This window comes from Octopus bimaculoides, chromosome 20 (genome assembly GCF_046866305.1).
Source record: "Octopus bimaculoides isolate indiv1 chromosome 20, ASM4686630v1, whole genome shotgun sequence".
NCBI lineage: Eukaryota > Metazoa > Mollusca > Cephalopoda > Octopoda > Octopodidae > Octopus > Octopus bimaculoides.
The window spans coordinates 4,641,842-4,654,341 of record NC_142947.1 but is presented as its reverse complement, the minus strand read 5'-3'; the positions used below and the strand labels follow the sequence as shown (position 1 = coordinate 4,654,341).

Sequence of the window (12,500 nt, the reverse complement as noted above, 5' to 3'; positions counted from 1 at the left end):
AGTGAAAACACTTAAAAAACTTGCAGTAATTTCGACGCCGAAGTTTTCTGTCAAATTTCAAATGAATTATTTATTCTCTTTTATTCTCACGTGAATAAATCTCGTCAGTTATCTTACTTGCCATGTGCTCACTATGTGTTTGTGTTCATTTGTATGTTTGATTGTCAAACAATAAACAGCTTGAACATCATTCATATATATACATATCTGTATATATGTGTGTGTATGTGTGTTGGTTTTACTTTTGATTTCGTCGCTGTTCTTGTAAATAAAAAAAACGGTCTTGCTCGTTGTCTAGAAATAATAAGGCCTTTTATTTCTAAACAAAAAGGCCTTCTTATGGCTGGAATTTGGTAAAACGAAAAGGGTCTGCAAAAGACTGGAGCCCTTATTTACTTTATTCTGGTTTACGATACATTTCTGAGGTACTTCGGTATACATATACACCAATCCAGCATATGTGTGTGTGTGTGTGTGTGTGTACACAAATGCTCATATATATGCATAAGTATGGATATATAGTTATGTGTCCAAAAATTATCATATATCTACATACATATACATATATATATACATATACACACGTGTATATATGTATGTATGTATGTATGTATGTATGTATATACTTCATATATGTTTTAATGCTACCATTGGTTTTATGCTAAGAAAAGTATCTTAATATATTAACAAATTTTTATGCCGATCACATGGAGGAATAATGTTCGTCCCATTTTGATTTCATCCAAAACGGAGACGTGATCGGCTTGAAAAATTGTTACGATATTAAAATATTCTTCTTAACATGAAACCAATGATATCCTTAATGCGTAAATAAAGAAATTTCATCCACCAATGCGGCCTTGAGCGCTCATTCTCATTGTTCAACATTTACGTATATATATATACATATAAATATACATACACATACAGAGAAAGAGAGAGAGAGAGAAAGAGGGAGAGAGAGAGAAAGAGGGAGAGAGAGAAGAGAAGGAGAGAGAGATGAGCCTCACTACTTTGCAAAGACATCGTTAAAATCTCTGGTGACTCGTTTTGACATGAAATTCATTTAGTTTATCTTCTGTTATTTTGTGATTTTCGTTGCTTTGCAGCCTTCACTCATCTGTTAATGGAAGGAATAGTGATCGCCACACAAAGGAATATCTCTCTGTCACATCCGGTGTTCAAGTTGCTCGCACCCCACACCCTCTACTTGTTGGCCATTAATGCGTAAGTAGCAATCACAAAACAGATTTTGACGAATTTTTTCATTGGTTTAAATTGTTTTATTTTTCTTGTGTGTTCTTTCTCTCGATAGTTCCGCGACTTGCAATAGCTGATTCCAATCTCCTGCCTTGCCATGGGATATATTTAGCATGAATTTCTCCTGCTTAGTTTCTGTCAATTTTCACCGATTAATTACTGCTATGATCATCTGTCAAAACAAAACAAAACAAACAACAAACAGTGCTTCTCTTGTTAGCGTAACATAATTAATGTAACATAATTAACAAAAGAACGTGGCATCACTACGCGGCGATTTTCTCCACCTGTTAATAATCAAGAAGGCGATTATGTTGAACCAATAAGGGAAGAACATGTATGATACATGTTCCTGTGTTGGTAATTATATCTGTCCTAAACAAAATGGCATTACTTTTTGACTCACCCTCGTATATATATATATTTATAGCAGCTAAAAAAGCTGAGAATCCCACAGATAGCATCACTTGTAACTCACAAAGGCAAAAACAATGAAAACTAACCAATTCCGATGTTTAACATGATTGATAATAATCAATTTCCTTCATCAGTACTGATGAAGGAAATTGATTATTATCAATCATGATCTAGAAACGCGTCTACTGTTAAACATCGGAATTGGTTAGTTTTCATTGTTTTTTCTTCTTGTTTTTGCCTTTGTGAGTTACAAGTGATGCTATCTGTGGGATTCTCAGCTTTTTTAGCTGCTATTTCTGAACTTCGGTATATGGTGAAGCAAATATTTGCTGATCCCTTAATTATATTTATAAATATATATGAGCTTTTAAATAAGTTCTCCACCAATAATGGTGCTTTCATACCGATGGGCTTGGTAAAAATTGTTAATTGTTAATTGATTTATTAATTAATAAATTGATAATCCTTTACCCTTTTAATTTGTGTGTATATATATATATATATATATATATATATATATATATATATTCGTGTTCCGTGGGAAGAGCCATTTTAACGATGCGTCCTGCCCTTACTCTTCGAAACGCCTGTGTTACAATGGGGGTAGCTGATGAAGGAAAATGTTCTGTGTGGCCTGTGTGTTTTCTGTACTCTGGTTATTATTTTTTTTGTATACGTTTTGTTTGCAATGTCCTGTACCCAGATATGCACTTATATATACAGGTAGACGTAGGTATGCACATACCTGTACGTATATATGCATATACTCATTTATTATTTGTTTTATTTATATATATATATATATATATATATATATATATGTATGTATATATATATGTATGTATATATATATGTATGTATATATATATGTATGTATATATATATATGTATGTATATATATATATGTATGTATATATATATATATATGTATGTATATATATATATATATGTATGTATATATATATATATATGTATGTATATATATATATATATATATGTATGTATATATATATATATATGTATGTATATATATATATATATATATATGTATGTATATATATATATATATGTATGTATATATATATATGTATGTATATATATATATATATGTATGTATGTATGTATCTTTATATGTATATGCATACTCTCGTATATTTTTCAGTCGTGGTCTCATGTTGCTTATATCAGAAGGAGGCTGGGTTGATACCACCATGAATATTGGAATCGTTGGGATGTTTGAACTCATCAGTCGGGGGTAAGTGTAAAACCTCATTGAATTTATACAGAACACCACTTACCATAATTCCATTACCATTTTCTGGAACTCTTAATCCCTCTACAAAGATAAAACATTTTTTGAAAGAGATCTTTACATTAATAAAAAACGGCGAAGAGTTAGAATTGGTAGGGCGACGGTCGAAATGAAGTAGATTCGGGTTTATGTCTCGCCAAGGTCTCCTTTGGTTTTCGTTATTCTGAGATCAATAAAATAAAGTACCAATGAAACACTTGGTATCGATATAATCAATTACCTCATTGCAATTGTCAAACAAAAATATAGTCGTAGGTCAATTTTAGATCTCAATATGATAACCGTTTTGTTTCGTTCGCTTGATCTCTAGTGGCCATTGCTGGGATGTGAAGATAGTAACCATCGAGATTTGAAGTAGAATTCTGCAGAGAACCCCCCCCCCCCCACACACACAGGTGCAGGCGGGACTGTGTGGTAAGAAGCTTGCTCCTCAACCACATGGCTCCGGGTTCAGTTCCACTGCGTGGCACCGTAATATAGCGGTTCGGCTAAAGAGATCGATAGAACAAGTACTAAGCTTACAAAGGAATAAGTCTTGCGGTCGATTTCTTCGATTAAAAACTCTTTAAGGCGGTGCTCCAGCATGGCCGCAGTGAAATGACTGAAACAAGTAAAAGAATAAAAGAATAAACGAATGTGTATGCATATATGTGCGCGCGCGCGACAGGAAAACATGGCTGAACAGTGCGCATGTGATTACCACGGGAGTAGGGAAACATTTTAGTGCGACGGGCCAAAAAAAGGTCCAAAAAAAGGTCACCGAGAACTACATTAAGGGTACACATGTCTGTGGAGTGCTCAGCCACTTGCGCGTTAATTTCACGAGCAAGTTGTTCCGTTGATCTGATCAACAGGAACCCTCGTCGTCGCAACCGACGGAGTGCCACGATTATTACAAATAATCAAAGAATGAAATAAGGGAAATAATTTGTGAAATATTTTCGAATCTGATCAAAGGGAGATAAAAGATAAAAAGAGACTAACATCATCGGAAGCTCTGAATATGGCAGTAATTTATGATTAAATAAAATTTAAATCACTGCAGAGGGGGAAACTTATTAGAAGGGCTACTGTAAAATATATCTATGTTAGTTTTAAATTTTGGTTCAGGATCAGTGATTTTAGGGGATTAGAGAAGTTTATATTAAATGAAATGCAACAAAAGAGTTAGCAAAAGGGAGATAACTTAAAGATGCGGTAACTCAAAGGAAATGGTTTGAAGTAAATGGTTCGATCTTTAATCGTTTAATTGTTTCAGTCACTTGGTTGCGGCCATGCTGGGGCACCAGCGCCTTGAAGAGTTTTAGGGGAACGAATCGATGCAAATAATAATTTTTTGAAGCCTGTTACTTATTCCATTGGTCAGTCTTGATGAACCGCTTAAGTTGCGTAGACGTAAGCACCAGTTATCAAGCGGTGGTGGGACACACACACACACACCACATATCTGTATACTCACACACTCACACAAATACACAAATCCCCACAAATCTGATAAAATAATCAAGTTGTTGTTATTGTTGCTGTTCAGGCTTTGGTTATGACAAAAGATCCTCCAACTACGACCACCCCTTCCTTTATTTCAAGATCGCATTGTCCAAGGTGTCGCAGTGTAGTTTTACAAGCTGTGCCCACCAGGTGGCGCACACCATTCTGTGCATGATTGGCTGTACTGTAGTCGTACACAGTCTGTGGACTTTCGTGGTGAGCTCTGATTGGTTGTATGCAAATGAGTTCATTACTGCGGTCCGGAACTCTCGTGGGAAAAAAATTTCGCATCCGGGCCAAATCCCCAACCTGGATTTTTTTAGGGGCTGTACCAAAAAGCGAAAGACACCAACCAGAACAATTTATATTTATAGAGGGAAGACCGTCGGGGGAGGCCAGAAAGATGCTTGAAGGCCGCATGCGGCCCTGGGAACCGCGGCTGACGACCACTGACCCAGAGGCTCCCTGTTCCTTGCCATAAGTAACCTTTCATGTCTTCATCTCTCGCTCAGATGACGTTGTTTTAGTTGTTTAGGTCAATACTTGTGCAGGTACGTGGCTCAGTGGTTAGGGTGTTGGACTCATGATCACGGTTTCGATTCGTGGACCGGGCGATGCGTTGTGTTCTTGAGCAAGACACTTCATTTCACATTGCTCCAGTCCACTCAGCTGGCAATCCTGCGTAACTCTGTGACAGACCGGCGTTCCTTCTAATTGGGGAATATTTGCGCCATGGTAACCCGGGGGAACCGGTCCTTATGAGCCTGGCATGGCTCGAGAAAGTCACTTTACCATTACTTTTAAGTCAACACTAATCGAACAGTCCTATGATCAAAAGCATTCCAATCGCGACCATCTTGTCTTTTTCTTGTATGCAGAGAACTCAAGACATCTTTATCCAAAATGTCCTTCTTTAAAGACAGTATAATGTGATTTGAGGGAAATTCGGCGACTATTTCAAGCAGATCAAGTGATTACCAAGAGGTTCCCTGTTCCCTGGTATTTGTCGTGTATGTGACCCGTCATGGCTTCTTATCTTGCGCTCTCGTATAAACACAACAACTTTTATCTGCCAACCAATGTTAAAAGACTGATTTAAATAATTACAGCGTCGCAGAGTAAATAACCGAAGCACAACAATGGACCAGAATCGCTGATAAGAAACATTCTTTCTTTTTTCGTTTTACTTTCATGGCTTTTGTTTATAAGCCGTTCCCTCAGTGGTGTTGTAAGCGGTGTTTTTTTTTTAGTCGAATCATTTCCCCTCATGGCTGTGTGGTTAAGAGGCTCATATTGCAGCCACGTGATCTCGGGTTCAATCCCACTGCGTTGAACCTTGGACAAGTGTCTCACCGGTGCTTAAAAGCTAAACTGTTCATGCTTATATTATTAGCATATGTCATATATTAAATTATTTCATATCATATATATTATATTATGTTATATTATGTTATGTTATATAATATTTTGTATTATATGTGTCTATTATTTCGTTCATGAATTTCTGTAGAGTAAAAGAGTGGCGAATTGATGTCGATGGTTGCTTCCCAGAGTACTTCAAACAGCAAGGAGTGAGTATAATTTTCATGTAAACCATTTCAATTAAACTTCTAACAGCCACAAAATATGTCCAACTAATTAAAGAATCAGATAATGGATGATACAACAAACAGTAAAAAAAAAAGAAAAAAACTCAAATGATTTCCCATCTTGCATTAGAGAACACTACGCTGATGATGTCTAAAAGGCTGAAATATGTTCATAGTTGTCTCTTTGCCTCCAAACAAAGATCAGCTTGCCCTTTATCGAAGTAAAGAAACCAGTTTGTGAAAAAAATTCTTAAAAAAAAAAATCTCCCCTCTTCTTTGATGGTCTCTTACGCTTACTGCTAGATTGACACGTTTTTTCTAAATTGACAGTGAAGTATTTGAAGTGTGGGGCTGGGCAGGACTGGATTAATTCCAACGATAAGGAATTTTGAGAAGTGTTGAAACTCCTGTTCTTGTAAGTCTTCTAGAAAAGAATGCTTAGGTTGTTCTCGTTGATGTCCAGTGTTGGTAACAAGCTATCATCACTTATATGTAGAATGCAAAGTTAAAAAAAAAATGAACTGGTACTCCGTCGGTTACGACGACGAAGGTTCCAGTTGATCGATCAACGGAACAGCTTGCTCATGAAATTAAGATGCAAGTGGCTTATCCTCAATGTAGTTCTGAGGGAGATTCAGCATGACGCAGAATGTAAGGAGGTCGGCCCTTTTGAATTACAGGTACAGCTCATTTTTGCCAGACTGGAGTAATGTGAAATAAAGTGTCTTGCTCAAGGACACAACGTACTGCCGAGATTCGAACTTGTCATGTTGTGAGCTGAAAACTTCAACTACTAAACCATGCGCCTTCGCTGAAAATCTCAACGCCCTAATGACCGCATCAGCCTACTGCTAGAGTGCTGCGAACCCCTGTCAGCCTCCCGACCAATTATTTAATAAATCGTTCTCCATATTCTCATCAACTGGTCCTTGCCTATTACCATTCACGTCTTTCACTAACTCTTTATCGAATGCCAGGGTTGACGTCCTAATGACCGCGTTGCCCCGCTGCTAAAGTGCTACGAAACCTTGATAACATTCCAACCATTATTTAGTAATTGCTCTCATTGATAATCATCAATAATACTAAATAAACCGTTTTCCGTAACAAAAACGACACTAGTGGACCAATTATCGACATTATCATATCACATGACTTTACTGTTGCGCAGAATCGAGATCAAAAGCCCCCCCCCCCCCCCCCCCAAAAAAAATATCATGCCCTTCCTGTTGGATTAAATGGCAGTCAAGGACTGCACTTAATACTCATATGCAACTGGTGTACTTCCGTAATGGCGGTTAGACGTTGCTACATCTCAGAAAAATATAAATACTGAGAGTGGGTTATCAATAAATAGTGTTAATTAATGAATTAAAGATATTATGGTAATTAAAGAATGCCTTCATCGTACCATTTCCTAATTGAAACAACTGGAATGATACAAAACCATCTTTGTATAGGCGAGTAGACGTGGATGCATCCCATGAAACAGTACTGGGCGAGGTCTATAAACATTGTTCAGAAAATGCTAAGCCAACATACAGCTTCAACTAACACCAGTGAATTAAGCCATTGTTTAATGCGGCCCAACTTTTAACATGTTAAAAACAGTGTCACGAATAGAGAAATATATTAACCCTTTCACCTTGTGAGTTCGCTTTAGCGGGTGCAATTTCTTTTGATCTTCTGCTAGGAAGACGCCAAAGCGGGCTACCACATGGTGTTTTGATTCTACGGTTGAAAATAACGATGTTTCGGTTTATTAGCGAAACGTGAAAACAAAAGCGTGGGGCCCGCCTGCTTTTGAAATTATCAGGAGAGAGAGAGAGAGAGAGAGAGAGAGAGAGAGAGAGAGAGAGAGAGAGAGAGAGAGAGAGGATAGAGAGAGTGTGAAAGACTAAGACAACGATTATTCTTGTAGGAAGTGTCACTTTGATGGCATGCACTGCTCTCTCACTCAATAATAATAATAACAATAGTCATACGTTGTCATAGAATATTCTTTGCAGTGTGAGAGATAATCAAAGAAAGTTGTTTTTCCTTTGCAGTTGTTGGACCAAACGATTCTTCCAAATTATCCATTCCGTGACGATGCCTTACTTTACTATTACGCCATCAAAGACTACGTGGAAAGCTATGTGAATCTGTACTACGGTAAGGAAGGCTCAACTACCATTTTCTATTCCCTAATGTATCTTCCCAGTGGTGGCAACAAGGCTTAGACGTTGAGGGGTTGTTGAACTATATATATATATATATATATATATATATATATATATATATATATATATATATATATATATATATATATATATATATATGCATATATGAGTACAGGACACAACATGAAACAGTAAACAACATGAAAGACGAAAACAAATGAGTTGAATACGCAAACAACGAGAGAAACAAATGGAAAACAAGACAAGTAACATAAGGAACGACCCTTCATTAGTTGTCGGTTGCCTATCTACTCCTCATTTCGAGCATTGAACGACAACTAATAAAACGATGAACAACCTTAATCGATTTTCGAACTTTATTGGGTTCTCATCAGAGGCGTCTACATCTATATATATAAGTGTGTGTGTGTGTTTGTGTGTGTGTGTGTTTGTGTGTGTGTGTGTTTGTGTGTGTGTGGTGTGTGTGTACTAGTTTTTGTTTTAAGTCTGGCACCTTTTCAATCGCTCTCTTTGGCCGAACCGCTAAGTTACGGGAATGTAAACAGACCAACGCAAGTTCTTAAGTGGTAGTGAGGGACAGACAATGACACAAAGACACACACACGTGCTCGCGCACGCACACACACACACACACACACACACACACACAACACACACACACACAACACACGCACACACGCACACACACAGTGACAATACAGATGAAGTGGCGATGATGTTGGTGCCGGTAGTGATGATATTGATGATGATGATGATGATGGTGTGGTGGTTGCGACTGTGGCGATGGTGGTGGTATGATGATAATGTGAAGGAGGAAGACTCTGATGACGGTGATGAGGATGAAGATGACGACGACGACGACGATGATGACGGTGATGATGATGATGAAGATGATGATGAAAGTGATGGTGGTGGTGGTACTGCTTGTGCAAACAGTAGCGAAAAGACACCGAGAAAGAGTGAGAGAGAGAGAGAGGGGGGGGGGTTGAGGAGGAAGAGGAGGACGGCTATGAAACTTATCCAGAACAGATGAAAACCAGATGTACAACACCAACAGCCACCACCGCCACCACCGCCACCACCGCCACCACCATCACCACCACCACCACCGCCAGCAGCAGCAGAACTGCAGATATCACCGCAGCAACTGGCACAAATATTTTCACCACCACCACCACCACCACCACCATTTTCACCACCAGCAATATCCTGAAAGTATTTAGGACCTAATTATGATAGCAATAACGTTTGATAACATTGTCTGTTAATGTGATAATACGCTCAGACACTGCACGCATACGCATATATATATATATATATATATATATATATATATATATATATATATATGTATATATATAGAGAGAGAGATATGCAGGGCAGGGAATCGTCTATATATATATATATATATATATATATATATATATATATATATATACATATATACATATATGTATATATAATGTGTGTGTGTACATATGTATGCTTGTATGTATGTATATATATATATATATATATATTGTTGTACCACTATCTTTATATATATATATATATATATATATATATATATATATATATATAAGGTAGTGGTGCAACAATGCACCAATATTTACTGGAAATAGCAGTCGATAATATACGACGCTATAGTAAAGCTTCACTATTATTTTTACAATAGTCTTGGAGTTTTGGGTGGGGTGGAGGCTAGTCTATTACATTAACCCCAGTGCTCATCTGGTACATATTTGTGTGTGTTTGCGCATGTGTGTGTTACAGGAGTACCAGACTGAAGATACCCCCCCTCTCCCACAACACAACCAATATTCTATCTTTGTCTCGCATGAGAATCACAGACTTTGCTTAGAGATATTGATTATTTCTTTTCGTTTTGTTCCGTTTTCTCACACTTCAATTCAAACCCCGAAGAAACCCCAGAGAAATTAACCGGAGATTGGGAAATCCAGAATTGGGCTGAAGAATTGGCAAGGAGCAAGGAGGAAGGTGGCATCGGAATTAAGGTAAGTCATGATTAATGTATTCCAACAATTGGTGCTGCATCTTGTGTACCATTCTGACTGGAATTTCTGGCTTTGGTAATTAAATATGTTGAACTGGTTAAGACCTGTTCCAGTACTCTCTTTGTAATATCCCCCGTTCTTTTAAAAATTCTTTCTAATTCTAGCACAAGGCCTGGAATTTCATGGCTTAGTCGATTCCGTCGAGTCTAGTGCTCTACTGGTAGTTATTCTATCGGCCTCGAAAGAATAAAAGATAAAGTCAACATCAGCAGAACTTGAACTCAGAATGTAAAGGCTGACGAAATGTTAAGCATTTTGTCCGACGGGTTAACGATTCTGCCAGATTATCAAAAGCAGACGACAACATTCATATAGATATGTACACGCATGCGCACGACGAGTCATCACACAGTTTCCTTCTACCAAATTCTATTCACAAAATATTGGTTAACCCATGGTTATGTTAGAAGACTGTTGTCCAAAATGCTGTGTAGTGGTATCGAACTCAGAAACGCATCATCACAAAAAAAACTCCTTTGAGTTATATATCTCGTGACTGGCTTATGTACAAGCATTTTTGCAAACATGCATAGAGGTACCGTTGTTAGCATTGTAAGGGCACCCCTATTGGCTTGCAATGGACCTTCCCATAAGCACAAAGATTATAAACTAGCAGTTCTCGACCGGGATCCATATAATCGCTGGGTGTCTTTTTGGTCCACATAAGCAAAATAGTAAATTAGGTCTACAGTGTTATTTTAAGGAGCCATGGAAACATCTTGCGTTAGATGTATTTATTATAAGAGGTAGGTTTCTCTCTCTAATGTCTTACGTAGTCCGACATACACAAGTGAATGTGTGATGAACAAAATCGGTGTTTTGAAAGAAGTATCAGTAAAGTTAGTTTTTTAAACACCAAATGTCTACGGGGGCTCACCAGAATGAAATAGTATTTAAAAAGGTGGGGGAGGCATAGATGAAAAAAATGGCTGAGAACCACTGTCATAAACTATGAAATAAATCCATGTGAAAGTCAGGCGACGCCAGTGAAAGAGGTGGTGGTGGTGGTGGGGGAGGGGGCGGTGATTACGAGTAATGAAAGGCACAAAGAAAGCGTATTACACGTCAGGGTAAAAGGAGGAAAATATGTCTGCCATTTTATCCCTCTGGCTAGTGTCTGCTGTGTTAGACGAACAAGACTCCTTTTTCTTGAAAAGGTGTGTGTGTGTGTGTATGTGTGTGTGTGTATACTCGTAGATAGATAGATACATACATACATACATACATACATACAAAGAGAAACACATACGCACACACAAGTTTATGTCATATAAATGTGTGCGTGCGTGTGTGTATGTGTGTGTGTGTGTGTATGTGTGTGTGTGTGTGTGTGTGTGTGTGTGTGTGTCTGTACTGTGGCAGCTAGAATGGAAACGACGTCATTCTCCGAACAAAAGCCAGATATTCTTGTCTATTTATAGAACATTGAAACTAAAACTTCTTCACATACATCTCAACACCACTATGACGACGACGACGACTACCACTACCACCACTACCACCACCACCACCAACAACAACAACAACAACCTCACCTATACCGATTGAGAAATTGTCTAAATTCACTCGCAAAAAAGAACAAAAAGCAAAAGATTAACATTAAATATAACAAACCTCCAAACCTAACATAAAAAACGCAAAATAAACTCTATGATGACGCCTTCGTACCAAAAACTAGATCTGCTGATCTTTACACACACACACACACACATCTGTGTGTGTGTGTGTGTGTGTGTGTGTGTGTGTGTATTACTTAAAGACCATAAATGTGTCTTACACATTTTATATATTTCTAAATATCCTTCCTGCTGTGCTGATGACGGCAGATGAAGGCAGAAACGTATGCTCGCGGCTGTGTTATTTTCCTCAATGATATGACAATGTTCGAAAATTCTTTATTGATGAGATTATCTCTCCTTTTCAAGTCAGTGATTGCCATGTACCAGCGAGCAATAGAATTTTAAAAAATCCTAAATTTACTTGCGAGAATTTACAATAAAACAAAAGACGAAGACGGGTGTGTAAACAACAAACAGATATATTAGTTTAACGCTCGGGAAGAGAGAAAGTCTCTTATGTTTCGAGCCTACGCTCTTCGGCAGAAAGGAACACAGAAATAAACTGGGAGACATATATAATAGGGAGATTAGGGAGATATATATAATATAACTCTCCC

General features: G+C 37.7%; 1 protein-coding gene across 2 annotated transcripts in view; it reads left to right on the top strand.

Annotated features, from left to right (window-relative positions):
* LOC106867441 (allene oxide synthase-lipoxygenase protein) overlaps nt 1-12,500 on the top strand; it is a 55,653-nt gene that overhangs the window by 36,684 nt on the left and 6,469 nt on the right. For both annotated transcript variants that reach the window (XM_089338672.1, XM_089338671.1), the window contains exons 9-13: nt 1,110-1,227; nt 2,840-2,932; nt 5,988-6,048; nt 8,115-8,220; nt 10,173-10,264. In XM_089338672.1, coding sequence (XP_089194798.1) covers nt 1,110-1,227; nt 2,840-2,932; nt 5,988-6,048; nt 8,115-8,220; nt 10,173-10,264 — 470 coding nt within the window. The remainder of the gene's footprint in view (nt 1-1,109; nt 1,228-2,839; nt 2,933-5,987; nt 6,049-8,114; nt 8,221-10,172; nt 10,265-12,500) is intronic.